The 13292-nt window shown below is 49.4% G+C and overlaps 1 protein-coding gene across 2 annotated transcripts in view; it reads left to right on the top strand.

Moving 5' to 3' along the window:
- The first annotated feature begins 777 nt into the window (after positions 1-777).
- Positions 778-13292, top strand: part of WWC3 (WWC family member 3) — a 118761-nt gene continuing 106246 nt past the window's right edge. Inside the window, exon 1 of one of the 2 annotated variants that reach the window (XM_060087990.1) lies at positions 778-1064. In XM_060087990.1, the coding sequence (XP_059943973.1) occupies positions 778-1064 (287 nt within the window). The remainder of the gene's footprint in view (positions 1065-13292) is intronic. The other variant, XM_060087991.1, reaches the window with a different exon arrangement.

The following is a 13292-nucleotide window of genomic DNA, read 5'->3' as shown; positions in this document are numbered from 1 at the left end:
ATTGTTTGGGCCCCAAGAGTCAGCCCCCGGCAGGCCGCGCCTGCAGCCCGGGTGGGGCGCCGTCCTCCCGGCCCTCCTTCCTCTCCGCGGTGGCCCGGGGGCGGACGGACGCGGCGGCGCCCATCCTGGCTCCCGTGCGGTTTCCCGGCGAGGCCCAAGGAGGTGGTGGAGCGGGAGAGAAGAGGGAGGAGCGCGCGGAGCAGGAGGGGAAGACGGAAGAACACTGAGCGGGGTTGGGGGTGTGGGAGCAGCCGGCTGGGGAGGAGGAGCAGAGCAGCGGGCGGGGGTGGGGGGCACAGGAACCAAGAGCCGAGGAGCCCCCAGGAGAGACTGGAGGCGGAGCAGCCAAGGGAGATTGAAGGGCTTGCAGCAAGCGGGGGAGGAGCCGCCGAGGGAAAAGAGGATGGGGAGGGGCGGGGCAGTTCGGGGCGGGGGCCTGCGTAGCCCCGCCCCCACCGGGCCGCGCCGAGGAACGAAGATGGCCGGGCGCGCCGCGGGAACTGAGGGGCCGCCGGTAGCGGCTGCGGCAGCTCTGGGGCTGTGACTCCACGAGCGGCGGCGACTCGAGTGACCCAGGCGGCGCGGGCGGCGGCGCGCAGGGCCGGGCGGCAGGCGGGCGGCAGGCGGGCGCCGGTGCGCGGGCACCGGGCGGAGGATGCACCGGGCGCGGCGGGCGGCTCCCCGCGGCCGCCCCCGCGCCCCGGACGCCGGGCCTTAGTGCTGGCGGAGGAGGCGGCGCGCGTGGGGCGGCCGGGCGGTGGCGGGGCCCGCGCCGTCATGCCGTGGCTGAGCGGCGGCCGGCGGCGGCGGCGGGGACAACCGCGCGAGGCCCCGCGGGAGCCGCCTCAGCCCGCGCAGCCCCCGCGGGAGCCGCCGCCGCCGCCCGCGCCCCCCGCCGCGGCCCCCGCGCCCCCCGCGACCTCCGCGCCGCCACCCCCACGGGCCCGGGAGAGCGCCGAGCTGCCGCTGCCCGCCGGCTGGGAGGAGGCGCGCGACTACGACGGCCGCGTCTTCTACATCGACCACAACACGCGCCAGACGTCGTGGATCGACCCCCGCGACCGGTAAGGGGGGCGCGGGCCCCGGCCAGGATTAGGGCGCCCCATACCTTGGGCCCAGGGAGAGGATCGAGGACCCGGGAGGCCTCCGGGTGTGGGCGAAGATCGTGAGTCCTCCGCGCCCGGCGAGGATCCGGGCTCCCCCATCCCCGGACCCCTGGCCGAGGATCGAGGCTCCCCCTCTCCCGGCCTCGAGCCTCAGGAGTGCGGAATCCCCGGCCTCCACCGCGGGGCGGACACTCTGACTTGGTTCCCTCACGTCACCCGCTGACCGACGCCTGGGAGCTGGGCGCCTGGAATTTCCTCTCCAGGGGCTGACGGATGGCCCTCTCTTCCTTTTTCCTCCGCGGTCTCGCCCATCCCTGTCGGGCCTCCGCGGCCCACCGCCCCTCGGCTGTGGCCCTACAGGCGCCCCCGACCTCGCGGTGGCCAGATGAGCTGTCATCTTGCAGCACAAACGTGCGCCCCAGCCTCGTGGTGTGGGTTCCTTGTCTGGCGGGCTGAACCTAGTTTCCATGCGAAGACTGTGCCAGATGGGACACTTCAGGGATTCCCGATTCTTTGGAGTAACCATCAAACTTGTGACGGTTACTCTTTAGCGCCTTAAAAATTGAGTTAAAATTCTGATTGAAAAAGCCTGTGTACTGCGGTCAGAATGGGCTATGATTAGACCCATATGCTTTTGGAATAAAGGGAAAACAAGAGTTGAATTTTAGGTTTCCTTTTTGTGCAAGATCCGAGTAGAGCATTAAATTGTCTTATTATTCACGTAAATAAATCCTACGGAGTGAAAAACGGATGCTTCTAAAAGCACCACCAGATTATGATTAATTAAGTTCATGTAATGACTTCTTCGTTAACTTTTTGCTCGATTGTCTGTTGGTTTCAGTGGTTCAGCTGCTTTTGGGGAGAGGCATTTTTTTGTGGAGTTGGAATTCTGTTGAAACCAAGGGATTACAGTGATGATCTGATATCTTGTCCTATATGGAGCAACTTCTTTCCACACTGGGCCTGAGTGCCAGAAAGGAAATACTGCAAGGTTCCCAGTGATTTTGAGACTTGAAAAGGCCCAGCGTGGTGACAGGCTCCTGTTTCCTCCTACCTGTCCTGGAAAGGCAGCGCTGCATGGCACTGGCGTTTGAAAATAAACCTTTGGGGAGGGAAGCTGCTAAATTATTGTTTGAAGATTTCTCTGGGTTCAGATAGGGAAAAACAAAGAAAGGCAAAAGGATCATGGTTCCTTAACATTCTCTTTGAACATGGCAAGCTTCTGGACTCAGAAACTTAGAGAGATTATAGCGCAGTGTATTGGCTTAAAAATATGCGTCGTTATTTTGAAAATCAGGTGAGATCATATTATAATTTTAACCAAAGGCTAGAGCCACAGCTATCTGATCAAGCCTTGGATGGTTCTGGAGTTGGTAGAACTGCTTGGAATGCGGTGCCCTTTTATGCTGTATGTCTGTTAAAAATCCAAACAACTGGAAAATGAACCAATTAAAAAATACTGCTTTGCTTAGAAAAGGCAAAGACTCATTTTATGAGGGTAATATAAAACAGTTGTGGTTACATTGGAGCGTGGATTCATGATGAAAAGTATAAATGTAAGAGTTTCCATTTTAATGGTACAACCCAGGCCATAGGTGAGCAGACCCCACAGAAGACAGCTTGTAGAATCTTCCTTTCCATGTATTTCATACACATTTCCTATGTTCCTCTTTCCAGAAATCGGTTACTGAATGACATTTTATACATCACTTATGGTACAGGTTTTTAAAAAGCCCTGTTTCTAATGCTAAAATTGTCGGTGGAGTGAACAAAAGTGGACATTTTACATTTTTTTGTAAAGTAAAAACGGGTACACTTTTATGAGACACTGTTTTTATAGTGAGCGAAAATTCAGCAGGGGACAGCTTGCACTTCAGCTCCCATAATACCTTGCCCGAAATATGTATGGAATGCTCAGCGAGCCACAGACATTTAAGTGGAGTCTACGGAAGGGTGTAAATGCTCTAATCGTCATTCTTCTTTCACAACAGAACCCTGCCGATTTTTGTAGGTGACCGGTTATCCTTTAAAGTTGTAATTGATTTTTATGATTTTTATGATATGGAAAAAACCGTGTGTCAGAGCACAGCATTTTCTCCATGTGCATCTGACAGTTAAAACCCTTTTTGAGTTGCATTTGATTCCCACAACTGGAAGACGGTATTCAAAAAATGAGGACTTTCGGGCTTCCCTGGTGGCCCAGTGGTTGAGAGTCCGCCTGCCGACGCAGGGGACACGGGTTCATGCCCCAGTCCAGGAAGATCCCACATGCCGCGGAGCGGCTGGGCCCGTGAGCCATGGCCGCTGGGCCTGCGCGTCCGGAGCCTGTGCTCCGCAGCGGGAGAGGCCACAACAGTGAGAGGCCCGTGTACTGCAAAAAAAAAAAAAAAAAGGCGGGGGGGCAGGGGGGACTTTCCCCAAACAGCTTCCAAATGGAGAACTGTCAGGAGAGGCAAAGAAATAGGTTTTTAAAGAAAATGAAATTATAGGGGAATAGATGAACGTAGTCGGTTAGGCAAAAATTGTTGCCGACTGAAAACATCATTTCCTATATAATTTATTAAACCTAATAGCATAAAATATGCTGCCGTAAGCAAGGTCACCGAGGGCCAAGGTTTGTAAACAGACTCTTCTACAGCTTTATAGTAATTCCATTCAGTGTTGTATTTAACAACACTGGGCCTTGCCAGCTCAGGGTGTGTTGGTGAATTATTGTAGCTGTACTTTCTTTTTCAAGTTACAACGAAGAGGTTGCAAACGTGAGGCGACATCTTTACAGATGTGGCTGCAGATGTGTAAAAAAAAATCTCAATATTTTCAAAACAGAATTTCTTTAGTTGGAGTATGAACCCACCTTACGTTTAAATTCACTCTCTGCAGATCAGTACTGTGCATATAATTTTCATAGTTAGTTTTCTGGGAATCATACCCAAAAACTTTGTTAAAAAATATAAAGTTGGGACTTCCCTGGTGGTCCAGTGATTAAGAGTCCTCTCGCTCCCAATGTAGGGGGCACAGGTTTGATCCCTGGTCGGGGAGCTAAGAATCCCACGTGCTGCATGGCGTGGCCAAATAAATAAATAAGATTAAAAATAAAGTTAATTCACCATTTTTGTGACTGGTAGTTTCTGTGGGTGAGTTGTGTGTGGTTTACATTAGTGACACATATGTGTTCCACATACATCAACTCAGAGTTCAATGGCCACTTTATAAAAAGGTATTTACCATTTGGGTGGATCATATGGGAAGAACTTTTTTGCCTCTTTTGGAAAAATTCAGTGCCTTTGACATGTATATGTCTGCTTCTTGCAGGGTTGTATTGATATTAACCTGTAGGTGGACTGATCTGTTGAAACTTAGTGTTCTGGGAATGCCAAGCTCGAGCAGTTTGAGTGGTGGACCATGTCACATTTGAGATCAAAGCAGAGTATTAAATGATCAGGATGATGGTGGAAGGCCCAGATTATATCATGACAAAAGCTTTTAGGGATCCATTTGTTCACGAGATGGGGTTTGACCTGCGCCACATGGAGAAATTCTGTGATATATTAAAAGTCTTTTGAACAGGCTGTTGCTTTAAGAAGAAAACAATCCATGGTTCTGGAATTTGCCAGGTTGGAGCCCCACATAACAGGGCCAGATGGCATCATTGCTACCTTCTTGGAACCTTAATTCAGTGTTAATTAATAGGAGGTTTACTATATTTACCCCGCAGAGTCTATTTTGGGATTATATAAACTTTCTGATAAGCAAATAATGATTTTTCCATTTTTCATTCTTTAAGATTATAGGTAGTCTCTGTATACATGGGGGAGTGTCTTGCTTTTCAGGCTGTAAGGAGTGGGCTTCTGTAAGAATCTTCTTCCATTTAGATGATCAACAACCACTTCTTGGTTTGTTCTCCGTCTAATATCTTTCTTTCTTTCTTTTCTTTTCTGTTTTCTTTCTTTCTTTTTTTTTTTTTAAGAGGAGTGAATGGAAAAGTCATTCATTTCCAAAAATAGCTCCCGGATGTTTGGGAATCTCTAAGTTTCCTTTTCTTCCCTTTCGCTCTGATTTTGGAAGTGGAAAGTGTGTTTCACCTCTGGTAGGTTCTAGTGCATAAACCTTTGGGTCAAGTGACATGTTAAAGGTCACCGGGTGAGCCCGGTGAGCTGCTTCTAGCCTGGGTCCTTTTGCTAATTGGCTGCCTTTCCAGTAAATTCAGTAAAATTAATCTGATGGAAAAAAAGCAGAGCTAAATTTTCCTGAGTTCAGTTTTCCCCATTCAAATCCAGTAATATGAAGTAATAGTTATAGATTCTTGGCCTCCTGTGTGCTGGGATGGTGGATGGAGACCAAGTTTGTCTGGGAGATGGGAGACACATAAAATGGAGACGGTGATGGTCACCAGGCACCATTATCAGGTGGTGATGGCTTCGGAGAAAAGGAGGAGCGCTCACTAGAGCCTGGGGGTTCTTTATCCTTGTCCATCATCTCGTAGGTTGAGCGTTTCTCGTGCTTTCTCAGTGCTGGGGATGAGAAGGGGGAATGTGAGGAAAGTGCTGTGGAAGAGGAAGTGCCGGGTGTGTTTGGAATGAGAGCGAACCGTTCAGTTTGGACTGACCCCGAGTCTTCGTGTAAGGCACGTCAGGCTCGGGCAAGACCACGCGTGGCTTGACTCCTCCAGCTTTGTTCTTGGAGGAGCCAGGGCCGCTTCCTTCAAACTCCCCATCTTGTATATGAGGGCTGTAGCCGAGGCGTGCGTCCCACCGGCTGTGGGAAGGACAGGGACTTGAGCTGAGTCTTCTGACCCTGATGCACTGGGCTGTCACGTACACCACCCCACTGCCCAGTCCCTACTCAGTTTGAAGCGTACTGCCTCTGTTCATTTGTTCATTCGATCACCCATTCATTCATTCAGTAACTGTGGGACAGCCTCTCCATCTCAGGCACCCTTCCGGGTTCAGGACTCCAGTGGTGAGCACTAGCGGACAGGTCCCTGCCTCCGTGGGGCTCACTCGTGCCCGTGTCCTCTTCCCTGAGGCCTCACCATGCCGCTCCTGCCTCCTGTTCTCCCCGCTGGGATCCCTTGGGTCTTAGGACATACGTGGAGTGCTTATCGTGTGCCAGGCACTTGGTGGATGCTCTCACTGAAAGCCCACGAGGGCTGCATGAGTTGTAGGTGGACAGGTGATGGAGCCGAGGCCAAGGGGGTTGACTTAGTAACCTCGCTTCCCAGAGCCAACGAGGAGGCATCTGTCTGACCCCGGAGTTGAGCCCAAGTCCACTACCTAACCTGACCTTCCCTTGGCTGGGTAACCGTGTGCCCCTTGTACTGTGTTATACCCAGTGGTTACTTTTATCTTATATTCACTGTTGTTTGATATTTAACAGACACCTCCCCCCCGCCCCGATAGAATAACGGCCCTCCAAAGATGTCCATGTCCTAGTCTCCTAAACCTATTAATAAGTTACCTTCCAACACAGATGGCATTTGTAGGTGGGATTAAGTTAAGAATCTTGAAATGAGGTGATCATCCTGGATTATCTGGGTGGGCACAGTGTCAACGGAAGAATCCTTACAAGAGGGCAGCAGGAGGGTCAGAGTCAGAGAAGATGTGACGGCAGAAGCAGACGTTGGAGTCATGTGGCCATGAGCTGAGGAATGCAGGCAGCTTCTGGAAGCTGAAAGAGCCAAGGAGGTGTATTTTTCCAGAGCTTGCAGATGGAACGCAGCCCTGCTGACACCTTGATTTTGGCAGAATGAAACTGATTTTTGACTTCTGACCTCCAGAACTGTGAGGTAATAAATGTGTGTTGTTTTAAGCCACCTGGTTTGTGGCAGTTTGTTACAGCAGCAGTAGGAAACCGATACGCCCCATGTGTTGTTTTCCCAGAGACAGTGGAAGCATGTGGTCAGCTTGGTGTCCCTTGATAACAGCCCCACTAGCTGGTATTTGTCAGGCGCTCAGGGGGACCGCGCCGGGCGTTTTATATCCGTTCTCTCGTTGCCTCCTCACACACTCCTGGCAGGCCTGCACCTTGTGGATTGAGCTTGGAGCTCCATTCCCTTTCGTTGCCAAATACCGTTCCCTGGTGGGACTGCACCGCGTTTTGGAAGCCGCCCTGAGGCGCCCTCCCTGTTCAGGTGTCCTTGCAGAATTTAGGAAATAGCTATGTCTTTCATTCCACGATGTCAACTCCCAACTGTTTTACTCAGAGAAAAATGATCATTCATAGGTTTACAGTGTCAAGATGTAAACACGACCTCGTGTACTCGGTGAAAAGTACGAGGTTTCAGGCTTGCTGTGATCAGCTGTTGTCTGTCCTCGTTTGTCTGATGCTTGTTTTGGCCCCTTCAGAAGTAGGAGTGGGCTTCCCCACTGGGGTTGTGCACAGTGGAACTGGCCGGGAAGTTCAGGAATGCTGGCACCCCCCCCCATGGGCCAGGTAGCCCCGAGTTTTAAGCTCCCCTGGAGATTACAGTGTGTAGCCAAGAGTCACAGTTTTGTGCCAGGGCCAGTGGAAAAGTAAGATATAGGAGGTGCTGATGTTTAACAGAAGTGGACATGGCAATCTTAACATCGCGAGACTCGGCGCATTTATTAATTTTTCTCTGCAAATTGCACAAAGACGGTCATCTGTCTAATTTCGAAGGAGGAGAAGGTGCCCTCGTCCTGTGGCTCATTGCTAGCACGACTGGCAGACCTTGCCTGGCAGGTCAGGGACAAGGCCAGGGTCACACCCAGCCAGCTCGCTGGGCTCCAGTCTCCAGGAGGGGCCTGGCATTCCGAGAGCAGTTCGGGGATGGTCCGGCTGCAGCCACCCACGTTCGCACCCGGCCCTCCTTTCTCCTTCCGTCCGGAAATGCCCCTCGCACACACTGCCCTTTCTCTAAGAGAAAATTAAAGATTGTAAAGAGGGGGTGGTGCTGTCCTGACAGTAGGCCCTTCGGAGGCCTGTTGTACTCATTTATGAAGCTTAATGCACTTCGTGTGATGAATCAACTGATGGATGCAGCCAGAGGAGCGAGAAACTTAACAGAAATTAATTGTTCGACATCCTGGTGACCAAAAAGCTGCCTGATTTGAGTTTTTCTTTGCAAGCGGCTGTGCTTCTCTCCTGCAGACCCCACTTTGCAGTCTCTGTTGGCGCTGTGCTCTGATGCACAGATGTGCGTGGTCCTGACGGTGGATGCCCTTTAAAATGTTCCGACCCACAGGGACCCGGGGTGTTTTTCTATTATACGGGAACCCATTGAAGTCTTCGTTCTTGCTTTACTACAATGACACAATGTGGAAGTATGCAGAGCGCGAGAAAACCCCTGCCTGCCCCTGCCCCGGGTACCCAGCATTATAATAGCTTGCTGTGTGGCCTGCCCCTCCCTTCTCTACACCTCTGCCTAAGTATATGTGCGGAAGCCCGGATACTTGGTTTGGAAGTTTACGTGAATGGGATCCTGCTGTCAATTTGTTTTTCTGTGACTTGCCATTTTCACTTAACAGTATGTCCAGGCGCTCTTTCCGCCGTCAGAATGTAAAGATCTACCACCATTCTCTAAAAAAAACCCTTGTTTTTATTGGGGTAAAAAGTCACATAACAAACTAACTCGTTTTAAAGTAAACAACTCAGTGGCATTTGGTACATTACCAGTGTTGTGCAACCACCGCCCTGTCCAGTTCCAAAACATTTCCATCACCCCAGAAGGAAACCCTGCGGTCATTAAGCAGTCTCTCCCCGCTCCTCTCGCCACCCCCAGCCCTGGCGATTGCCAAACCACCAATCTACTTTCTGTCTCTGTGGATTTGCCTGTCCCAGGCATTTCATATAGGTGGAATTCTATATTCCATACTTCATATCTCTGTAACTGTATACAGATGGCCTTTTGTGTCAGGCTTCGTTCACCTGGCCTAGTGTCATTGAGGTTCATACATGTTGTAGGCTTCTGGTTTTGTGCTTTTGCTTCTTGGTTTAATGCAGAGGACACACCATCATGTGATCCTATCTGAGGACAGCCGTGCGAACTTGGCCCACGGGAGCAGCTGTCACCCTTTAAGAAAAATCAGTTGAGGATCAAAGAAAAGAGATCAACGTAATTTAGCTTTTAGTTTGTACTTTAAGAGAGAAGTATAAACTATTTCACATTTCTTTCTAAAATTAGGAACAGGTAGCCAAAAACGAATATATGGTAGGATTTTTATCAATCTAGATGCTGAGTCTGTGCCAGGTGCGATGGAGGGTGACACATAATTAATATCGCCTAGGCCTTTTCCTCAAGGGGATGAAAGTGCAGCTGGGGAAACAAAAAGAACCTACATGAAATAATAGGCCAGTAGCGCAGCGGTTACCAGCCTGCTGCGGGGGGAGCAGGGGTGGCTGGGGGGGGAGATGGTCAGCCCTGAAGTCAGAAGTTACAGACGGTCCAGGTCCGCTCCTGCACCTGCACCTGCGGCATGCCACTGCGCAAGTCCCCACATTTCCTTGTGGCTGGATTTTCCTACATGTACGAGAAAACAATACTTGTTGTCTGTTGAGGAACTGATGCTTGTTGAGTGTAAACTGTTTCCCAGATGTGATGGCTGCCCCTGGGAGATCTTAGGACAGGGGTTGGCAAACAGCAGCCTACAAGCTGAATCCCGCTGGCCACCTGGTTTTATACAGCCTGCAAGATAAGAATGGGATTTTCATTTTTAAACGGTTGAAAAAGAATCAAAAGAAGAGTAGTATTTCATGAAAGTTACGTGGATTTCAAGTCTCAGTGTCCATAGATAAAGTTTTATTGGAGCACGGCCACAATCGTGCAATTAGTTATTGTCTTTGGCTGCTTGTGCGCTCTAAGGACAAAGTTGAGTCTCTGGACAGAGGCCATGTGGCCCACAAAACTGGAAATATTTACTGTCTGGCTCTTTACAGAAAACGTTTGCTGACCTCTGATCTTAGGAGAATACGGGGTCTGTTTAAGGTAACTATTAGTCACTGGGGTGGGGTAGATGGGGGCTGGGGTGGGGGACCCAGGATAAGAAGACCCCAGCGGGAAGTTTAACCAACTAGAGAGAAGGGGCTCAGAAAGATAAAACCCAGCGGGGGACCCTTTAGTCAAGGAACCCTCAGTAGAGACTTCTCTCCTCCCCCTGAAAGGCTGCTGCATCTAACTGTCATAAGACAAGCAGGGAAAGTTAGATTAGATTATTTAAACAACATGCCAATTAAGACTACAGTTGAGGGATTTCCCTGGTGGTCCAGTGGTAAAGAATCCGCCTTATAACGCAGGGGACGTGGGTTCGATCCCTGGTCGGGGAACTACGATCCCACATGCCATGGGGCAACTAAGCCTGCACGCCACAACTACTGAGCCCTCGCGCCTCAACTAGAGCCCGTGTGCCCTGGAGCCTGCGCACCACAGCTAGAGAGAGAAAACCCACGCGCCACAACTAGAGAGAAGCCTGCGCACTGCAGTGAAAGATCCCTCACACCTCAACAAAGATCCCGCGTGCCAGAATGAAGACCCGACGCAGCCAAAAATAAATAAAATAAATAAATAATGAATAAATCTTAAAAAAAAAAAAAAAAGACTACAGTCGACCCTTGAACAACTTGGGTTTGAACTGCACGGGTCCACTGGATTTTTTTCAGTAGTAAATACCACAGCACAGAACTGTGGATACAGAAGAACTGTGGGTACAGAGGGCTGACTATAAGTTATATGCAGATTTTCGACTTCCTGGTGGGTGGGCACCCCTAACCCCTGTGTTGTTCAAGGGTCAACTGTACTTTATAATAAGAAGACAGGAAAATAAGCACTTTTAGAACGATTTTCATTAAAAATACACAGTTAATTTTGGGGATCTAATGTACAACATTACGATTATAGCTAATAGCACTGTATTGTATACTTGAAAATTGCTGAGAGAGTAGATCTTAAATGTTCTCACCACAAAAAAGAAATGGTAATTATATGATGTCACGGAGGTGTCAGCTAACCCTACTGTGGTAGTCAGATTATTGCAATATATAAGTGTATCAAAATTAGCATGTTTGTGCACCTTAAATTTACGCAGTGTTATATGTCAGTTATATCTGAATAATACTGGGAAAAAATACACAGTTAAGAAGCTAAGGTTCAAAGGTACAAAACGTTTTAGTTCCTGGAAGAATTCGGGTACGGGACTCGCATTCTTTTGTGCTCCTAGGTAAACGAGGCTCCCCTCCCCCCATCTGTGCTTTATGAACTTGCGTGGTTTTTAAAGGCCAGTTACAGGAGTTGTGCATGTGCACATATGTACCTGCTCAGAGCTGCTCTCCACCTCTCCCTACAGACCTGGAGACACAGAAAGCCCCCCTGGGACTGGTGTCACAGGGAAAACCCTTCATTAACCTTCTCCCCTTCAGAGGAAACCGAGAGGTGGTCAGACCCCATTCCACTGTACCATTCCAGCCAACACAATGCACAGAATGAAACTGGTAGGACTCCGTTTATGTAGCATTCCTGAAATAAGAAAACTATAGAGATAGAGGACGGATCAGTGGTTGCCAAGGATTACGGATGGGGGACAGGGGTGGGTATGGCTGTAAAAGAGTGGCATGAGGGAGGCTTGTAGTGGTGGACCGTTTCTGTATCTAGAAGCTACACACACACACACACACACAGACACACACACACACACACAGACACACACAGACACACATGGAAGCATGTGAACTCTGGATAAGCTGTGTGGATTGTCCCAGTGTTGGTTACCTGGTTTGGTAACTGTACTTATGCAGGATGGGACCTTGGGGGAAACTGGGTGAAGGGTGCATGGAACCTCCCTGTATGTTTCTTTGCAACTTTCTGTGAATCTATAATTATTTTAAAATGTTAAAAAGGAAATTGGAAAATGAAGGAATCAAGCAGAGATCTAGTTATTCATAGTTTTTTTTTAAATTTTAACTACCTCCTTTCCTTTAACTCACTTATTTACATCTTATTCTGCTTTTTCTGTACAGTACCTAGCACATAGCAGGTTCTCAGTAAATGTTTGTTTCATGTATTTATGCCTGTAGAAACAGGTTTTATTTTTTCATAATGATAACCTTGTGTTTCTGTATTTCACTTTCTCATATATTCTAGAGTTCTCAAGAGCAGTGCCTTCTTGCCAACTGTCAGAGCCCCTGTTTTGTTGGAGTGGCCACCCTTGTCTTGACTCAGGGAATGTGACCCTCTCAGCAGCTCCTGGTGACGTCTTGATGGCTCTAAGCCAGTGGTTCTCAACTAGGGGTGATTGCCCCCCCCCCAGGGGGCACTTGGCAATGTCTGGAGACATTTTTGATTGTCACAACTGGAGGTGGGTATGGGGTGCTCCTTGCATCTAGTGGGTAGGGTCCAGGAACGCCGCCAGATATTCTGCAAAGCACAGGATGGCCCCTACCACAAAAAGAATAATCCAGTCCTCAGGTGGCTCTAAGCCAGTCATAGAGCAGCTAGGCCTGCGGTTGGCGGAGGCAGGGGCATATGACCCAGAGCCGTCCAGCGAGCTGCGAGGGGAGGTCCGAGGCAGGCGTGATGGAGCAGGAGGCTCCTTGTCCCCACAGACCTACAGAGAAGTACCTCCTGCCAGTTAGTGTCGTGCCTCCACCTAAACCTGGAGCTGGGCAGCCACGTCGCTGCCATAAAAACCAGCGGGGAGCTGCTGAGAAACCGAAGGTGGTGGCGTGGAAAGGCTGCATCTTTGTTAAGGTGGGTGGGTAGACATAAGGTTCTGGAGCTGCCTGCCTGCAGCAGCTTTTCATATGTGAAATGTAAAATAGCCAAGTCTCCTTATCTTTTAAAGCCAGTTGAATGGGGGTTTCTCTTCCTTGCAGCCGGCAGAGGCATCCTCACTTCTGTGTCTCTATCCCCTGTTGCCCTGTGTCCTCGCCACTGGCGTTCTTGGAGGCATAAGCTGCCACTGAGCAGCTGTGCTGCCGTTTATTAAATATCCCTCTGTTTTCGACCATTTAGATTATCCCTGATCTGTTTGATTATATAAGTACTGTCATTATTATGCTGCTAATGTGCAATTATTTTCTCTGTAGTGTTTTTTTTTTTTTTTTCTTTCCATATTTGCCTTAAGAGATCTAGGCATGGGATAAATGCAGTCCAGTGGTTGTTGATTTGCTGGAATACACTTCTATTTTGGAATGTTTTAGAATTACAGAAAAATTGCAAAGATAGGGTAGTTTTCC

This window comes from Mesoplodon densirostris, chromosome X (assembly GCF_025265405.1).
Source record: "Mesoplodon densirostris isolate mMesDen1 chromosome X, mMesDen1 primary haplotype, whole genome shotgun sequence".
Taxonomy (NCBI): domain Eukaryota; kingdom Metazoa; phylum Chordata; class Mammalia; order Artiodactyla; family Ziphiidae; genus Mesoplodon; species Mesoplodon densirostris.
The sequence above is the reverse complement of the archived record's forward strand: the minus strand, read 5'-3'. Positions and strand labels throughout refer to the sequence as shown.